General features: G+C 45.8%; 1 protein-coding gene across 3 annotated transcripts in view; it reads right to left on the bottom strand.

The window, feature by feature from the left end:
* Positions 1-17,195, bottom strand: part of MSH3 (mutS homolog 3) — a 1,766,808-nt gene that overhangs the window by 595,874 nt on the left and 1,153,739 nt on the right. The window contains exon 18 of one of the 3 annotated variants that reach the window (XM_069224514.1): positions 10,558-10,647. The exons of the other annotated variants lie outside the window; for them this stretch is intronic. Coding sequence (XP_069080615.1) covers positions 10,558-10,647 — 90 coding nt within the window. The remainder of the gene's footprint in view (positions 1-10,557; positions 10,648-17,195) is intronic. 3 annotated transcript variants of the gene reach the window in all.

Genomic DNA, 17,195 nt, shown 5'->3' with positions numbered 1-17,195 from the left:
GTTTGTGTGTGAGGGGGGATGAGGGGGCGTACTGCAAAAAGGGGCAAATTACCTACAGTTCTCTTCTACACTGCCTGACCTTTCTTGACACCCACATAACCAACAAAGAGTCGATCATTCACCTGGAACTCTTTGGTACGATCAATGTAGAATGCCAACGCTCTTTTTGGGTCCAGGAGGTGGAGTCTCTCCTCTTCCTTAGAAGGATGTGCAGGTGCGTAAAAAGTAGGCAAGGTGATGGATCGGACTACATGGAAGCGCGCAACCACTTTCCAAAGAGAGGAGGCCTGTGTGCGAAGCACCACTTTGTCAGGATAGAAGAAAAGGTAGGGTGGTTTAGATGGTAACGCCTGCAGCTCAATTACCCTGCGGGCAGATGTAATGGCCACAAGGAAGGCTGCTTTTAGTGTTCGAAGCCTGGAAGGACAATTGTGAAGAGGCTCAAAGAGAGCACACATGAGGAATGTCAGAACCAAATTCAAATCCCATTGGGGCATGATGAATGGGGGATGGATGAAACATGTGGATAAGACTCTTAAGGAACCTACTAACAATAGGAGACTTAAACAAAGAGAGTTGGTCGGGTAATGTCAGATATGCAGAGAGCAAATAATCTTTGAGGGTACCCAAAGCAAAGCCCTGCTGGGCCAAAGAAATTATAAATAAGAGGACCTCGGAAAGAGGGGCTGAGAGGGGGTCAACAGACTTGTCTGTGTACCATGTCACAAATTTATGCCAACAACAGGCGTATACCGTTTTGGTGGAGGGACGCCTGGCTGCCAAGATAACATTACATACTTCAGGCGGAAGGTCAAAAGCTGTCAACTGCTGATGCGCAATATACATGCAAGAAGGTGGAGACTGGTCAGGCTTGGATGAAGAACCCTACCTTGCTGCTTCAACAAAAGATCTTCTCAAAGGGGCAGTCCGATGGCCATACTCAAGAGCTAGGGATATCAGACTCTTCGTGCCCACTTCGTAACCACAAGCAATACTTGGGCCTGGTCGTTCTTGATCTTCTTGAGAACTGTGGGCAGAAGTGGTATGGGTGGAAAGGAGTACAGGAGACATGAACTCCACGCAAGATGAAAAGCGTCGCCGTCTTGGAAACTACAATGTTAAAAACTGCAGACATTGCACATTCCCTGCAGAGGGGAACAGATCTACCATTTGTGATCGACAAGGCATTGTCGGTTGAGTTTGTCCACTCTGACATTCAGAGAGCCTGCCAGGTCTTGAACCACCAGGGATATGTCCTGATGTTCCAGCCTTGTCGAGAGGCACAGAGCCTCCTGACAAAGGGTCCACAACTCCACTCCACCTTGCTTGTGGCAGTATCTCATGGAGGTACTTTTGTCCTTGAACACCTGCACCACTTTCCCTTTGAGTGAGGGAGGGAATGCTTACAATGCCAGTCTGATTTCTCAAAGCTCTAATAGGTTGATGTGAAGTCCGGAGTTCGCCGGAGACAAGATGCTTCTGATCTTCACCTCTGAGGTTGCCACCCCATCACAGAACTGATGCATCTGTCACTGTTGTCAGATCTGATTGAAGAAGGGAGAGGGATCTGCCTCTGACCCAATCACGTTGGTTAGCCACCACTGCAGATTTCACAAAGTTCCCTCCGACATCTAGACCATGTCAGAGAGATTCCTCTGATGCTGGGCCCACTGGAACATCAGAGCCCGCATACGCCATTTGGCATGTGTCACCAGCAGGATGCGGGAGGCCATGAGGTCCAGCAGCCACAGAGTCGTTCTCACCGAATTCAGGATAGAAACTGAAACATGGATATCATAGCCAGAATATCCTAGACTTGCTGCTCAGGAGGATACGCCCAAAACTACACTGTGTTTAGAACAGCTCTGATGAAAGGGAACGTCTGAGAGGGTGTCAGGTGTGACTTTGGCACTTTTATAGTGAACCCCAGTGAATGTAGGAGATCTGCCATAGTCTGAAGTTGGGAGCCAACAGCCTGGGGAGAGCCCACCTTCAACAGCCAGTCATCAAGGTAGAGGAAGACTGAAACCCCTGACCTGTCCAGATGGGGTTTGACCACCGGCATCACCTTGGTGAACACCAGAGGGGCACTGGTAAGGCCGAAGGGAAGCATGATTAACTGAAAGTGCTCATGGCCTACCATGAACCACAAGTTACGTCTGTAGACAGGCAGGACAGGAATGTGGAAGTAAGCGTCCTAAAAGTCCAAAACTACCATCCAGTCTTCTAGGTTCAGGGCAGATAAGACCTGAGCCAAAGTGAGGACTTTGAAATTCTCATTCCTGAGGAGGGGATTGAGGGACCAGAGGTCTAGGATTTGCAGAGCCCCTTGTCCTTTTTGGGTACCAGAAAGGAGAAGGAATACCAACCACAACCTACTTCTGGCACGGTGACTCTCTCTATGGCTCCCTTGGCCCACAGAGCCGTAACCACTTAACAGAGAAGTGATCCTCCCTCATCCAATCGTAGGATGGGGCATGGATGAAGGGGTAGTCTCGAAGGGGAGGGAGTAGCCCCTTTGGATTATTTGCAAAAGACACCTGTCTGACACAATGGACTGACGACAGAGCAGGTGACTGTGAATTCTGCCTTCAACTGGTCCCTGGTGGGTAAGCATCAGACTAGGAAGATTTGAAGGCAGCTACAGAGGGGGGACGGTGGGCTGACCAGACTGCTGGCTCCCTGATCCATGGGGACATTGAATACCATGTCTCCAGGCAGGCAGAGGCTGAGCAGGATGCGCTGCACGGTGGCTGGAGAGAAACAGACATGGCGAGCCACCTCTTCTGTAGCCACAAAAGAGTGAAAAGCAGAATGAGGTGGAAAAGTGGTAGCTGTGAGGCCCAAGGGCCTGGCCGTAGAATAAGAATCCTTGAAGCGCCCAAGCACTGAGTTTGCTTTGTCTCCAAAGAGTCGAATGCTATTAAAGGGCATGTCCAAAAGGGTAGATTGGACATCTCCCGAAAAGCCAGATGTCCTCAACCAGGCATGGCGCCTCAAGGCCATTGTCAAAGAAGCCACTCTGCCCAGTGAGTCGGTTGTATCAAGCCCACTCCTGTCAGCAACTGCTTTGGATAGAATGGCCCAGGCCTCCTCCAGAACCTGTGGCAGCACTTGCGCAACTGTGTCCCATAGAGTATAAGAGTAACGGCCCAAAAGGCATACAGTGTTCATGGACCGCAATGCCAAGATGGAGGAAGAAAACATCATCTTCCTAAGTTGGTCCAGCCTCTTGGATTCCCTGTCTGGTGGTGCAGAATGGAATGCACCCTGGGATGTAGTGGCTTGGACAACCAAACTCTCAGGGGTGGGTGTTGTGTCAGGAACACTGGGTCATTTAGAGCAGGCATATGGCAGCGGGCGATTGTCCTGTTCCCAGGAGCCCCTGTGCTGAGTTTGGACCGTGTAGTCAGCAGGACATCAGTAAGGGCTTCAATAAAGGGGAAAAGGTGTTCAGATGAAGAAGCCCCAAGCTGAAGCACCTCCGTCAGGAGGTTGGTCCTGACTGCCACTGAAGGCAGCTCGAGGTCCAGGACCTCGGACGCTCTTTGCACCACCACTGAATAAGACGCTTCCTCCTTCATACCCACAATAGTGGGAGAAAGCATACCAATGTCAGGGGAAGTATCTAGACAACCGGACTCATGCAGGACCATCTGCCAATCAATGAGATCTTGAAGCTGGTAATCTAAAGGGTTTAGCGATCCCTACCATTCCTCATTGTACCCCACCCAAGAGACTAAGGGTCAGTATCCTATCCAGGGGAAAGGCCCCTGTCAACGTCAGAATCATCATCAGGCGACACCAGTCCTGCTATGTGTTGAAGTGGACAATGAGGATGGGGTCGACGCCACCTGGGGGCGTGGGTGATGACGAGAGGGTCGGCATTGGACCCAGCATCGGGGAAGGTTGAGGTGGTACAACCAATGCCAGTTCGGATCCAGGAACAGAGCCATGGGCAACCCATGGAGTTGAAGCTGCCGCAGCATAACCCAAGGGCGCCCCTCCCAAGTTGGACAGAGGTCGCTCCGGCTTCCAGAAACTCGGGGAGGTGTGGGGCCAGTCCAGACGCAAGCTCTGAGGACAAAGGTCTGGAACAACAAAGCTCCTTTTCCCTCATCTTGTCAGCTGACAGAGTGAAGTCGAAGAAAGCTTGTTCTTCTTCTACTTCTTCTTGTGCCTCCTCTTACCCGACCGTCCCAACGACTTGGAGTGGGATGAATGGGGGCTCTGCGACCTTTCTCTCGACCGTGATCAAGAGTGACGTGGAGCCGAGCTCTGGGCCACAATGAGCTTTAGGGACTTCTTTGGAGCAGCGTTGGCTAGCGCAGAAAGAAAAAAACTGACATCAACGGGCCAGGGTGGAGTCTATATAGGTCCCGCGACATATCCGGCATGCACGCTGCCAACGACGGACGAGTAGCGGACCAACGCCTCCTGATGGCGCACATGGTTATTGCTCGGGAAAAATCTAACAGATCCAGACTGACACCTGGGGAAGATTCTAAGGTAAGATATTAGGAGTTTCTATCTGATCAGCCCAATAAGTGCCTTAGCAAACCTTACAGTTTGAACTCTTTATTATATCCTTTCCAACCGGACAACGCAGGAAATGGTTTCAAACAAAGAATTAAATGAAAGGAGAACTCATGAAGACTATAGGGCATCCTATTGTTAAGGAATTGTCACATAAAGGACACCTGTACTTGAACACAGTACTTGCAGCAAATATGGGGAGGAAAGAAAGATTCAACATAAGGAAAAAGGTTGACAACAACAAAGGTAACTGTAGAAATCTGGACATAACCACTCCCCAATTAACACTTCTAAATGACTGTAATCAGGAAGATACGCTTTACAAAATCCCACAGGGGAGCTAAGTCAAGGTCACAAAGTCAGCAAAAGGACTGTCAAAAATCACATACCATCAGTGCTGCACAATTCCTGTACAGACATGATTTCAAATTGCGAGTCATTCCCAAATGTTCAATTCTGGGCCATCAGAAAATAGTCCATTCAAAATAAAGGCGAGCTAAAAAGTTTCATTCAACGTCACTACTGATTGGAGGCAACGGTCCACAATCCAATTTGTTCTTTTGGGTCCTTATAGTGGACTGCTTCTCATCTGTATAGTCGACACGTTTTCGCCTATTCATTCAAGGCCTCCTCAGGACAAAACAAGGGTATGTACAACCACCAATATCACCGGGTACTCTTAGTATCCACTGTCTCTCCATAAATAAGGCTGAACGGTCTTCGCCAGAAGGATGTAAGGATCGATCGGCCTCAACTAAAGAGATTATACAAGGATTGTGCAGTATTGATAGGTGATTTTGATAGCTGTGCTAACAATTTTGCATTTATGATAAACACATTTTTGCATCAAATAAGTGTGGTGGTATTTGTAATGTAGGGAGCAAAAAAGTGATATTCAAATTGAAAACAACAATTTCAACAATATGAAATTACATATGCTGGATATCAATAATCCAGCTAATAACAATTAGAATGTGAATGCTGTTAACAAAAGTTGTCTGATCTATACTGCTAGAGCCATTCTTGTTTTTGTTCTCTTATACACTTCCAAAGATGTGCACGAGCTACTTTTGCAGCCACACCAAGGATATTTCGAACTTGGCCAGTGAAAAAACAGTTGCGCCGCTTTGCAGGTGTTTATAAATTACACCTCTCCTAAATATGCTTAACATACAGTTAAAAGAAGTTTACAGAGAACTGTCTGATCTACGTAAAAGATTATTTATGTTCTAATCTAATGATATTACAAATGAAACCCAAAACATACCCTGCCCCTGCAAGTCTGTGTATACCTGACACCGGCCGCCCACCTCTCACGACAGCAATATGGGAGGACTATGATGATCAAAATCCCTCCAACCCAACAAATGATAAGAGCTACCCAACTGTTCCTCTTGATAATGAGAGGCAGAAGCATGAGGTTGCAGGTGCTAAAAGAAAATTAGCAGTGTACTTCAAGGATGAACTTGGTGTAATGTATTGGTCCAATATTGATAACATACAAAATCCTGATACAATCAAGTGATTGCAAGACGCAAATATTAAAATCATGAAATGGGTCAAAGACAGAAGAAACTTTGTGATCTGCAATCTCACCTCAACTACAAGTAATGAATGTAGAACCACCTTGAGGAATAAGGTTTACAAATGGTTGTCAGATAAACTTGGAGAAACAGTAATCAAAATGAGAGATCTCCAGATTATGAGACAACATATTAGTGTGATACGGGACAGACCGGATGTATTCTAGTTGGCACTGAACCTTCAAATGCAAACCCTTGGCCAACCCATTTGCTTGGTGAGGATTGTTCTCAACCTGCCTGAATGGGGAATTGATTGCAAAGTGGCCACCAAAAGCCTGATGATTCAAGGTGTTGAGAGGCACAAAAAGTTCCCACCTACCCATTCAGGCTCAGCAGAAAGAGAATGATATAAAAATGTGCAACAAGCAGTCAATGCAAACTCCTAAAGCACTGGCTGATTTTTCTGCTTGGAACACAATCTGCACAACTCTTAGAACTGACCAGAAGAAGTGAGCTGGAAATGCATGCCCCAATGAAAGGGGGCGAATGGGCATTTTGCAGAGGATGCAGGCATCCCTTGAGGAGATAGAGAAGAAATGCCCAAAAGTAAGTCATTAGCAAACTTTGGACTCACTAGCAAAACTGCAGGGGTGGCAAAGAGACAAATCCTCTAGGTAGAAATTAAATATGATTATCTCTTGAAACATGGTTGGCTTCCCTAAGAAGGCCAGTGACTCTGACTTTGTGAAGTCCCTAACTACCGAAGACATTATAATCCATCAAGAAATATGGGTAGTAACACCATGGACACACCCTGGTAATATCACCCATTTATAATGTGCTAGTGAACAGGCCAAAACAATAAACAGGGATGGCCTGAAAATAGCATGGAGTATGGATTCATGTGTAGCAAATAAGGAATGGGAAAATCTGCATGATGACCTACAAATCCACAGCATTAAATTGTTTGACAACTCTACACTGAAAATAATTAATGTATATGTCCTGCAGCGAAAGATGCAAGGTTTCATAGAGCTCCTGGAGCTCATTAAATAAGTACTGCAAAAATCAAGTGACGCAAATGTACTTCCCTTCATATGTAGTGCATTTACTTGTGCTGTGTAGCCATTTTAGTTACAGCTCCATGCACATTATTTTGACATACTAGGCCTGCCACTATGCACTTTAACCTAGATTTATTTTATTCTGCTTCACTTTATTATTGTTATAGTAACCACTTTTACGGTCTTGTTTTATTTCTCTCTATCTAGCTGTTTTTGCCTAGGCCAGCACTGTGTTCTCAAACAAGACATTCTTGCTCACTCTGTGCTTCTTCCAAGGCTGCAGTAAGATAGGTTGCCGAAGAACACGGTTTAAGTTTTGTCTCTGATATTCATAGAAACACACATCCTTACGTAGGGACATTTTCTCAGAACATCAGCTGTTTTATTATAAAAACACTCTCCTGTCCCTTACACGTTAGAGGGAGATTCCAGCCAGAGAACCACAACTGTATGCTGATTGCTGAATGCTTCGCTACAGCTGCTTCCGCAGACTTCAGGCCTTTGCTCAGGTATGGGGGATGATGTCTTCCCAGGGGAACCTGAAGGGCAGAATTAGAGTTTAACACGCTGTGCTCTATTATAGCCTAGGTAGGAATTAGTCTATTGACTCTAGTGACAATATGGTAGCGGTATTTCCATGCTTTACTCTCCTTGTCACAATTTTAATCTTGGCATGCTGTATCGTCCTGGTTATTGCAGTCCATGCTTTGCTATCTAAGATGCAGTCGCTTTATTAAAGCATTATTGAACCCTATACTGCCTCTGTTTGTCATTGTGTATGTGAGACTAATGTAACTGAGAGAAACGGATGAGACCTGAGTGACCACGGCTTCCCTGAGAAACCAGTTATGTCATGCGCTCGGCTGCCCAATCATCCCTGCCTCTGGGTAGAGATGAGGCACTGCTAGTTAGCCGGAGCAAAACCCGCACTGGAGTGACAGACGTCCCCTGTAGTGGTTCAGACTCAGTCTCCCACACTGCAGCCGATTCTGCCACTGAAAATCCAGTAGTCTCATTAGAATAATGAGAGCCTACGGGACACTTGCAAGCTGGGTGAATGAGGAGTGAACGATGAGTCAATAAGTGAGTGAAAATCAGAAATGGGGAGCCTGTCTGTCAGTCACAACTTTCTAAAGACTGACAATAGAAGTAAGCGCCTAGCTGATCTTTGTGCAAGCGAGGGCCTAATATCAGCACACTACTCCTATAACAACAATTATAAAAGTATACTAATGCACAAAGCGCGCTGGGACTAATCTGTAATTTACTATATTCTCCTAAACATTACAGACTGGGACAATGTTGAAAACTTGAAATTACACTGAAGGACTGTTAGTGATCATAATCCCCTGACGCTTGATCTGAAACAGAACAAAAAATTCCAAAACAAGAGAAGTTCAAGACTTGAAGTCATCTTGGGATGTGGGAGGTCAAGTAAGGGTCAGGTGGAGTCTCGACCTTGCAGCAAGCCTACCAGGCTGGATTCATGAATCTACTAAAACCGCCTTACACAAATCCATGCTGGAATGTCAAACAGAAAAGGATTAATTACTCAAGAATGACAAAATAATACAGGTGATATGAAGTTATAATAAAAAAGGAAAATGTGAGGCCTTAAATAAAAACTAGAGATAACTTGAACATGCTACAGCAGGGAATGATACAAGAGTTTTTTGGCTTATAATATGTGAAAATCTGGGGTCAAATATTAGTGAAGAAGTCTGGGTGGCCCAGTTATTCTGAATTTTTAGCCCTACAGCAGAAGATGACATCCCGAGATACTGAAATGCTGACAAGCAAACCACAAGCAGTTCCAAGAGGTCGGCCCGAGTGCCTTTTGTGATCTGTAAAGAAAATGTGAGGACATTAAAAAAAGGGAAGGCCTCGGGCCTAAACATGATACCCCAGAGTTGTTCCTTACAGATGTGGACTGGTGGTCTGAAGTCCTAATGGAAATTCTATCAAGAATCAAGGTAGAGGCATCGTGCCCTCCATCTTGGCAAAACAGTATGATTTTGCCAACCTACAAAAAAGGCCAAAAAAAAAAATAAATGACCCGAAATCCTACAGAACAGCCAGTCCATTAGATATTGACTGTAAAATATTCTAAAAAGTGTTTCTAAGGAACCTTGATGACTGGACTGCCAGAGATAACATTATTTCCTCCTATCCAAAACAGGCTTAGAGAAGGCCTGTCAATGGCCGATCAAATATTCACCTTTCTACATATTGTGCACAAGCTCAGCACTGCTAAAGGAATGCTCCTCCATGTAGCCTTCTTGACTTTACCGCAGCCTTCGCCTGGTCCTGAGGCAAAAGCTAACATCCATGGGTATCGATAAAGTTCTTCTGTCCTTAATTCAGTAGCTATATATGGATACTACCTCACAAGTACGACTAATTTCACAGGGGCTAATCAGTAAAAAATTCCGTATTAGGAATGGAGTAAAACAAAGGTGTTTTTTTGGCCCAGAGGTTGCTCTTTTTGTACATCAATGAGCTTTTACGAAGCAATAAGAATGGTCACAAAGGATATCCCAAATGATAAATAACTTAAAAATTCCACCTTTATTATACTCAGATGAGTCAGTCTTGATCGCCAAACCAGCAATGGGCCTGCAGGCCCATCTGACAGCCATGGAATCATATTGTAAAGTAAATCAACTAAAAGTCAATACCGGGAAAACTAAAATCATGACATTCAAGACTATTAGAAGAAATGTCTTTTGTAAAACCATTCAACACATTTCAACAGCGGTCCATAAATAAAATGTCCTTTTTTACTCACACTTACTTTTTGTAAGCCTACACACACTGACATGACCTTAAGGATTAATTCCCAACTGACCATTTAATAGAATCGGGAATGTTCCAGCCCAGCTAACAGTGCAACATTAAAGATACAGATGGTGACTGTGCTTGATGGCTACGACACAGGCTGTTTCCTGGATTTCAGATTTATTTTGGCCTGAAGAGGCCACATTTTGGTGGGCCAAAACTCATTTACCATACTCTATGAGGAGTCCACGGTTAAGGAAGAAAATGAATCTATGGATGTTTCACACACAGCTATACCTGATGGCCCAAGACACAGTGGACTATCTTTAAACAAATCGTTCTTGGAATTTAGCCTTGGATATCTTAATGTATAACTATGTATTTCATAGAAGTATAGTGTGATCTATGCATCAAGACTTGGATCCTTTCGATTCACACATTTGTAAAATCAATTGATTTTGAGGCAATGTTTTTCACTTATATGAGGTATTCAGGCTTTATGAAGATCTCAAAAGGAAGTAACTATATAGTAACATAATACTAATGCACTGAAAAAAAGGTGCAAAGCAGCTGGGTCTGGGCCAAGGTGAGCATTTTAAATCTGTCCTCCATGGAGGAAGGCGTTGGGGGGCTTGAGGTAACAACCCCTGCCTTACTTGGAGTGCTGTAATCTTCTATGGCACCTTTGGAGATCAACAGGAGTTCCTCCTGCTCTACCATGGACAGATGCTCTTCTGAAATCGGTTCTGGTATGAGAGAGATATTGGGCGGAAGAAAAGAAAAAGGAAGAGGGTAACCTTTTTGATTTTTTTTTAAATTATTTTCAAGAATATACAACAATATAATCAGCTAATGGAATGTCACAGGAGAGAAGCAAGCAAAGTAATGAGGGCTAAGATACCATGTACCTAAAAAAAAAAAAGAAAATGAAAATACGACAGGCGTATATGTCATGAAGGCATATCAGTAAAGAGCTGGACAACAGACAATGACCTAAAAGAGCATTCAAAGACATGCAGGCACAATAGAGAATAAATAATCTCAATAACACACATCAACACGTGCCTGCATGGTGTGGGGAAATGGATGGATTAATCTCAAAGGTGTGCAGATAATCTCTGAGTGTCTGCCATATATCCTGCGGTCGAGAAGCTGGGGGCTCGAGAGATGCATAAATTTCGCTAGTGTTGTCACAGTAAATTAAGCTTGTGATCCAGCGCTTGGTAGTCAGCACCTTTTTGGTTCCCCAAAGAAGTGGAATTTCTCTCTTGGGCAGTAAGAGTGCGACAGCAGCATAAGGTCTCAGGCTTTTGGGAATATCGCCCATATACCCTAATAGGGCCAGCAGTGGGTCAGGGTTAAAAGTCGTGCCCAGCATTAGTGATAGCTGGCCAGACACTTGGCGCCAATAAAAACTAATGAGGGTTCATTTCCATGTCATGTGCAGGAAGTCAGCTAGCAGTGCAAGACATTTAGGGCGGGCAGATGATCTAGTGGGATCCATATGGGCAATAGCACTAGGTGTTACGTATGCCCTACGGAAACATTTAAAATGCAACAGCTTGTGTCTGTGGTTAAAGGGCACATAAAGGGTTTGGGCACAACAGGCTCGCTTGTGTCTGTGGTTAAAGGGCACATAAAGGGTTTGGGCACAACAGGCTCTCTGATAGGGTCCAACCCAAGTCAGACTCCCAAGCCCCTCTAAGCTTTGATTCAGTAACAGGTAAAAGAGCAATGTTCGCTTGGCATAGTCTGGAGACAAGATGCGCCACTGAGTCTGCTGTAATGACTAACGTGAGAGGAGAGAGGTCTGCGGGGGCCAGTGGGTATGAAGGGAAGCGAGCGCGGAGAGCACTCTGCAAGCGACATAGCAAAAAGTGCTTCAGTTGGGTGGCACCAGCAAAACACCTCCGTGTTTGAGAAAACATGATCATCTGGAAAAACATCACAGTGTGCAAATATTATGTATTTGTAGCGTGCGCTGTACCAATGCCTCCTGCGTGAAAGGAAAATATGGATTCTTAAATAATGTCAGTGCGGGAGATCAGGGAAACAGCGTACGCAAAGATACCGGGGCAACAAGCACCCATTTGAAATTGCATAAGGTATGCACGCGTCTGGATGAAACCTGTGATAGGAGAAGTGACATTGTGCTGCTAGGAAATAGAGCCTCATACGGAGCACTCTGAAGCATCCGCGCTCATATGGAAGAGTGAGGACCTCCCACCGAATACGAGGGCGCTTGTCAGCCCAAACAAGTCAAGTTAATAAGCCGCAGAGCGTGTCGAAAAAGTTGTAAATGAGTGGAATAGGAACATTTAAAAATAAATAAAGAAACTCTGGAAGCACTATCAATTTAATCCCTTCGCTGCCAGGCCTTTTCCCCCTCCTGTGACAAGCCTTTTTTTGGCTTTTTGGTGCAGTTCGCGCTTAGGCCCTCATAACTTTTTGTTCACATAAGCTACCCACGCCAAATTTGCGTCCTTTTTTTCCAACATCCTAGGGATTCTAGAGGTACCCAGACTTTGTGGGTTCCCCAGAAGGAGGCCAAGAAATTAGCCAAAATACAGTGTAAATTTCGTTTTTTTTTTAAAAATGGGAAAAAGGGGCTGCAGAAGAAGGCTTGTGGTTTTTTCCCTGAAAATGGCATCAACAAAGGGTTTGCGGTGCTAAAATCACCAGCTTCCCAGCTTTCAGGAACAGGCAGACTTGAATCAGAAAACCCAATTTTTCAACAACAATTTTGGCATTTTACTGGGACATACCCCATTTTTACGATTTTTTGTGCTTTCAGCCTCCTTCCAGTCAGTGACAGAAATGGGCATGAAACCAATGCTGGATCCCAGAAACCGCAACATTTCTAAAAAGTAGACATAATTCTGAATTCAGCAAAGGGTAATTTGTGTAGATCCTACAAGGGTTTCCTACAGAAAATAACAACTGAAAAAGAAAAATATTGAAATTGAGGTGAAAAAAACATCAATTTTTCTCTACGTTTTACTCTAACTTTTTCCTGCAATGTCAGATTTTCGAAAGCAATATACCGTTACGTCTGCTGGACTCCTCTGGTTGCGGGGATATATAGGGCTTGTAGGTTCATCAAGAACCCTAGGTACCCAGAGCCAATAAATGAGCTGCACCCTGCAGTGCGTTTTCATTCTATACCGGGTATACAGCAATTCATTTGCTGAAATATAAAGAGTGAAAAATAGCTATCAAGAAAACCTTTGTATTTCCAAAAAGGGCACAAGATAAGGTGTTGAGGAGCAGTGGTTATTTGCACATCTCTGAATTCCGGGGTGACCATACAAGCATGTGAATTACAGGGCATTTCTCAAATAGATGTCTTTTTTACACACTCTCTTATATTTGGAAGGAAAAAATGTAGAGAAAGACAAGGGGCAATAACACTTGTTTTGCTAATCTATGTTCCCCCAAGTCTCCCGATAAAAAGGATACCTCACTTGTGTGGTTAGGCCTAGCGCCCGCGACAGGAAATGCCCCAAAACGCAACGTGGACACATCACATTTTTTGAAAGAAAACAGAGGTGTTTTTTGCAAAGTGGCTACCTGTAGATTTTGGCCTCTAGCTCAGCCGGCACCTAGGGAAACCTACCAAACCTGTGCATTTTTGAAAACTAGAGACCTAGGGGAATCCAAGATGGGGTGACTTGTGGGGCTCTGACCAAGTTCTGTTACCCAGAATCCTTTGCAAACCTCAAAATTTGGCTAAAAAAAACACATTTTCCTCACATTTTGGTGACAGAAAGTTCTGGAATCAGAGAGGAGCCACAAATTTCCTTCCACCCAGCGTTCCCCAAGTCTCCCGATAAAAATGATACCTCACTTGTGTGGGTAGGCCTAGCGCCCGCGACAGGAAATGGCCCAAAACACAACGTGGACACATCACATTTTTTCTTAGAAAACAGGGCCTACCTGTGGATTTTGGCCTCTAGCTCAGCCGGCCCCAGGGGGGGCAGAAATGGCCTAAAATAAATTTGTCCCCCACCCCACCAACCCCCTCCCCCAACCCCCGGGAGCGACCCTTACCTATGGGGTCGCTCCCCCTGCGTGACATTGGCGCCCAAAAAAAAATCCCCGGTGCCTAGTGGTTTCTGCCCCCTTGAGGGCAGATTGACCTAAAATCGGCCAATCAGCCCCCAAGGGGGGCAGAGATGGTCTAAATACAATTTGCCCCCCAGGGGAGCAACCCTTGCCTAATGGGTCGCTCCCCATCTCTAAACAAACAAACAAACAAACAAAAACAAAAAACACAAAAAAACAATTTGCCCTGGCGCCTAGAGGTTTCTGCCCTTCCTGGGGGCAGATCGGCCTAATACCAATAGGTCGATCTGCCCCCAGGGGGAGCAGAAATGGGCTAAAATAAATTTGCCCCCCCACACCCCCTGGGGAGCGTCCCTTGCTTACAAGGTCGCTCCCATTGCGTGATGGTGCAAAAAAAAGATCCCTGGTGCCTAGTGGTTTCTGCCCCCCTTGGGGGCAGATTGACCTACAATCGGCCAATCTGCCCCCAAAGGGGGCAGAAATGGTCTAAATACAATTTGGCCCCCCAGGGAGCGACCCTTGCCTAATGGATCGCTCCCAATCTCTAAAAAAAAAAAAAGAATATACAAAATTTGCCCTGGCGCCTAGAGGCTTCTGCCCCCCCCTGGGGGCAGATCGGCCTAATAACAATAGGCCAATCTGCCCCCGGGGGGCAGAAATGGCCTAAAATTAATTCCCCCCCCCCCAAATCCCCCTGGGAGCGACCCTTGCCTACAAGGTCGCTACCCTAGCGTGACGGCGCAAAAAAAAAGATCCCTGGTGCCTAGTGGTTTCTGCCCCCCTTGGGGGCAGATTGACCTAAAATCGTCCGATCTGCCCCCAAAGGCCCTTCCATCCCTGACTTGGGGGGAACCCCACAGAGGGAGCGCTAGCGCTCCCTCTGGGCTGTGTGCCCAGGACGGCATGGTTACGTCCTGGGCACAGCAGCACTGTAACCATTACGTCCCCGGCACAGAAGGGGTTAATGAGAGATATTCAGCCCGCCATAGATAGTGGGAGCTTCACCCAGCACTCCATCTGCTCCGTCAATCTTTCAACTGCAGGTCCATAATTAAGACTCATAATCTGTTCCTTATGCCTATGAATGTGAACTGCAAGATATTTTGTCAATTCACTTCACCATTTTAAAGGATATTCCGAACAGGGAGTAGAAGTATAATCAGTGAGTGGAAAGAGCTCCTATTTTCTCCAGTTGATGTGTAACCCTGCTAATGCACCAAAGCAGACTATTTCATCCAAAATGGGATTCAGGTTATCTCAAGGGTGATGCACAAACAATAAAATTTCGCCCGCATATAGCGTTATGAGAAGCAGTCCGCTGCTGAATTGTAAGTCTCTGTGGTTAAGCTTCTCCTGCATGTGGCGCACCAGAGGATCAATCGCTATGATGAAAAGTAAAGGCGAAAGCAGACAGCCCTGACAAGTACCCTGCTCGATGGGGAAGGATGGGTACAATTTCCCATTAATCTGAATATTTGCAGTGGGCTGCAAGTATAGTAGAGAAATTAAAGCAATATAATCCCGCGGAAATCCGATCTTTTGTAGATCGATGTGAAGGAATGGCCAAGCAAGGGAATCAAAGGCCTTTTCCACGCCCAACAGTGCTATGGCTCCTGGGGTTGTGGGAGATATGTTTAACACAGAAAAGACCGTGCAGAGGTTAAGAGAAGTGTAATGAAGTGATACAAAGCCCGACTGAACTGGGGAAACGATTTGGTCTAGGAGAAGTGAGAGACGCATGGCTATCAACTTTGCTAGGACTTTTTTATCAAAGTTTAGAAGGGAGAAGGGCCTGTAGGAGCCACATTCAAGTGGGTCCTTACCAAGCTTAGGCAGCAGAGTAATGACCGCTTCCCGCAACGTTGTTGGAAGCACTTCAACTGTGACCACCTCCGCATACATGGATAGAAGCTGTGGCGGTAAAAGTTCTTTATACGTTTTATAAACCTCCCCTGTGAACCCATTTAATCTGGGGGCACGTGTACCCTCCATGGCATCAATGGCCTGTATAATTTCTTCAGTGGTGAATGGCTCACTGAGGAATTGTTGTTGGTCAGTGGTTAACCACACCATTGCAGCCTCATCAAGGTATTTCTGACACGCCTCATGAGAAGAGGCGTATAGTCGGGAGTAATAGTCGAAAAACTCCGACTGGACCTCAGAGGGACCCACGGCGCGAGTGCTATCCTCTCTCTTCAGCTCTAATATGTATGCAGACGAGGGGTGGAGAAGTTGGGCCAAGGTTCATCATGGACGCTCGCCCTCAGCATATCTGCAGGCCCTAGCATATTTCCCCAAATGGAATGCCTCTCTCTCCGCCAGATCGTGAAACTCATCCAAAAGCAATTTATGTTGGTGGAGGTGGGCGTCAACATCAGACTCCAAGGATGCACCCTCAATATCCGCTAGCTGCACCTCCACCTGCGCAAGTCTGTGCCTATTGTTGTGCAGCACTCCAGAGCGCTTTGAGATGCAAATGCCCCTAGTATACGCCTTGAACGCATCCCACAACATCGCACATGTACCCACAGAGCCATCATTGAGCCAGAAATACTCAACTATGGACTCTCTCATCTCAGACCGTAGAACTGCATTGTGCAACGCCATATCCAGGAAATGCCAGGACCTCGCAATAACCCCTTGTACAGGAATCCTAAGTGTGGGCACCACTGGGGAAAGGATCAGCTAACGTACCTGGGAGGTGCTTGATGGAGGCGACCAGTTGGGTAGTCGAGCAGTAATCTACGCGCATCCAGGTGCCGAATGAAACATATAGGCCCTTGTATTTGGCAAGAGTCGGAGGGAATGCGGTTTAGTGGTAGGGACTGTAGCAGTGGGGTCCAGCAATGGGTTTAACACCTTATTAAAGTCCCTCCCCTCCCCCAAGAGTACATGATCAGCCTCAAAGCAGTCCATGTGGGCTTGTAAGTCCTGAAAGAAACCAGACGAGTCAATGTTTGGTGCATAAACATTAATGAGCAGTACCTTAAGACCTGTGACATAATAAATCTGCCTTCCCCATCCAAACAGCAGGAGGAGCATGCAAAGGGGAGGCTCTTGTGTATCAGGATGCATACCCCGGAGTGTACGTATTGTAGTGAGCAAAGTAGCAATGCGGACCCCAAGTGGAAGCAAAGGAGTGTGTGGTGCCCACAGGTAAGTGCGTTTCTTGTGCCTAGACAGGTATTGCAGCACCTGCTTACCCTTACAAGGGTTATTGAGGCCTTAT

This window comes from Pleurodeles waltl, chromosome 1_1 (assembly GCF_031143425.1).
Source record: "Pleurodeles waltl isolate 20211129_DDA chromosome 1_1, aPleWal1.hap1.20221129, whole genome shotgun sequence".
Classification (NCBI taxonomy): Eukaryota; Metazoa; Chordata; class Amphibia; order Caudata; family Salamandridae; genus Pleurodeles; species Pleurodeles waltl.
This window is presented reverse-complemented; position numbering and strand designations above follow the sequence as displayed.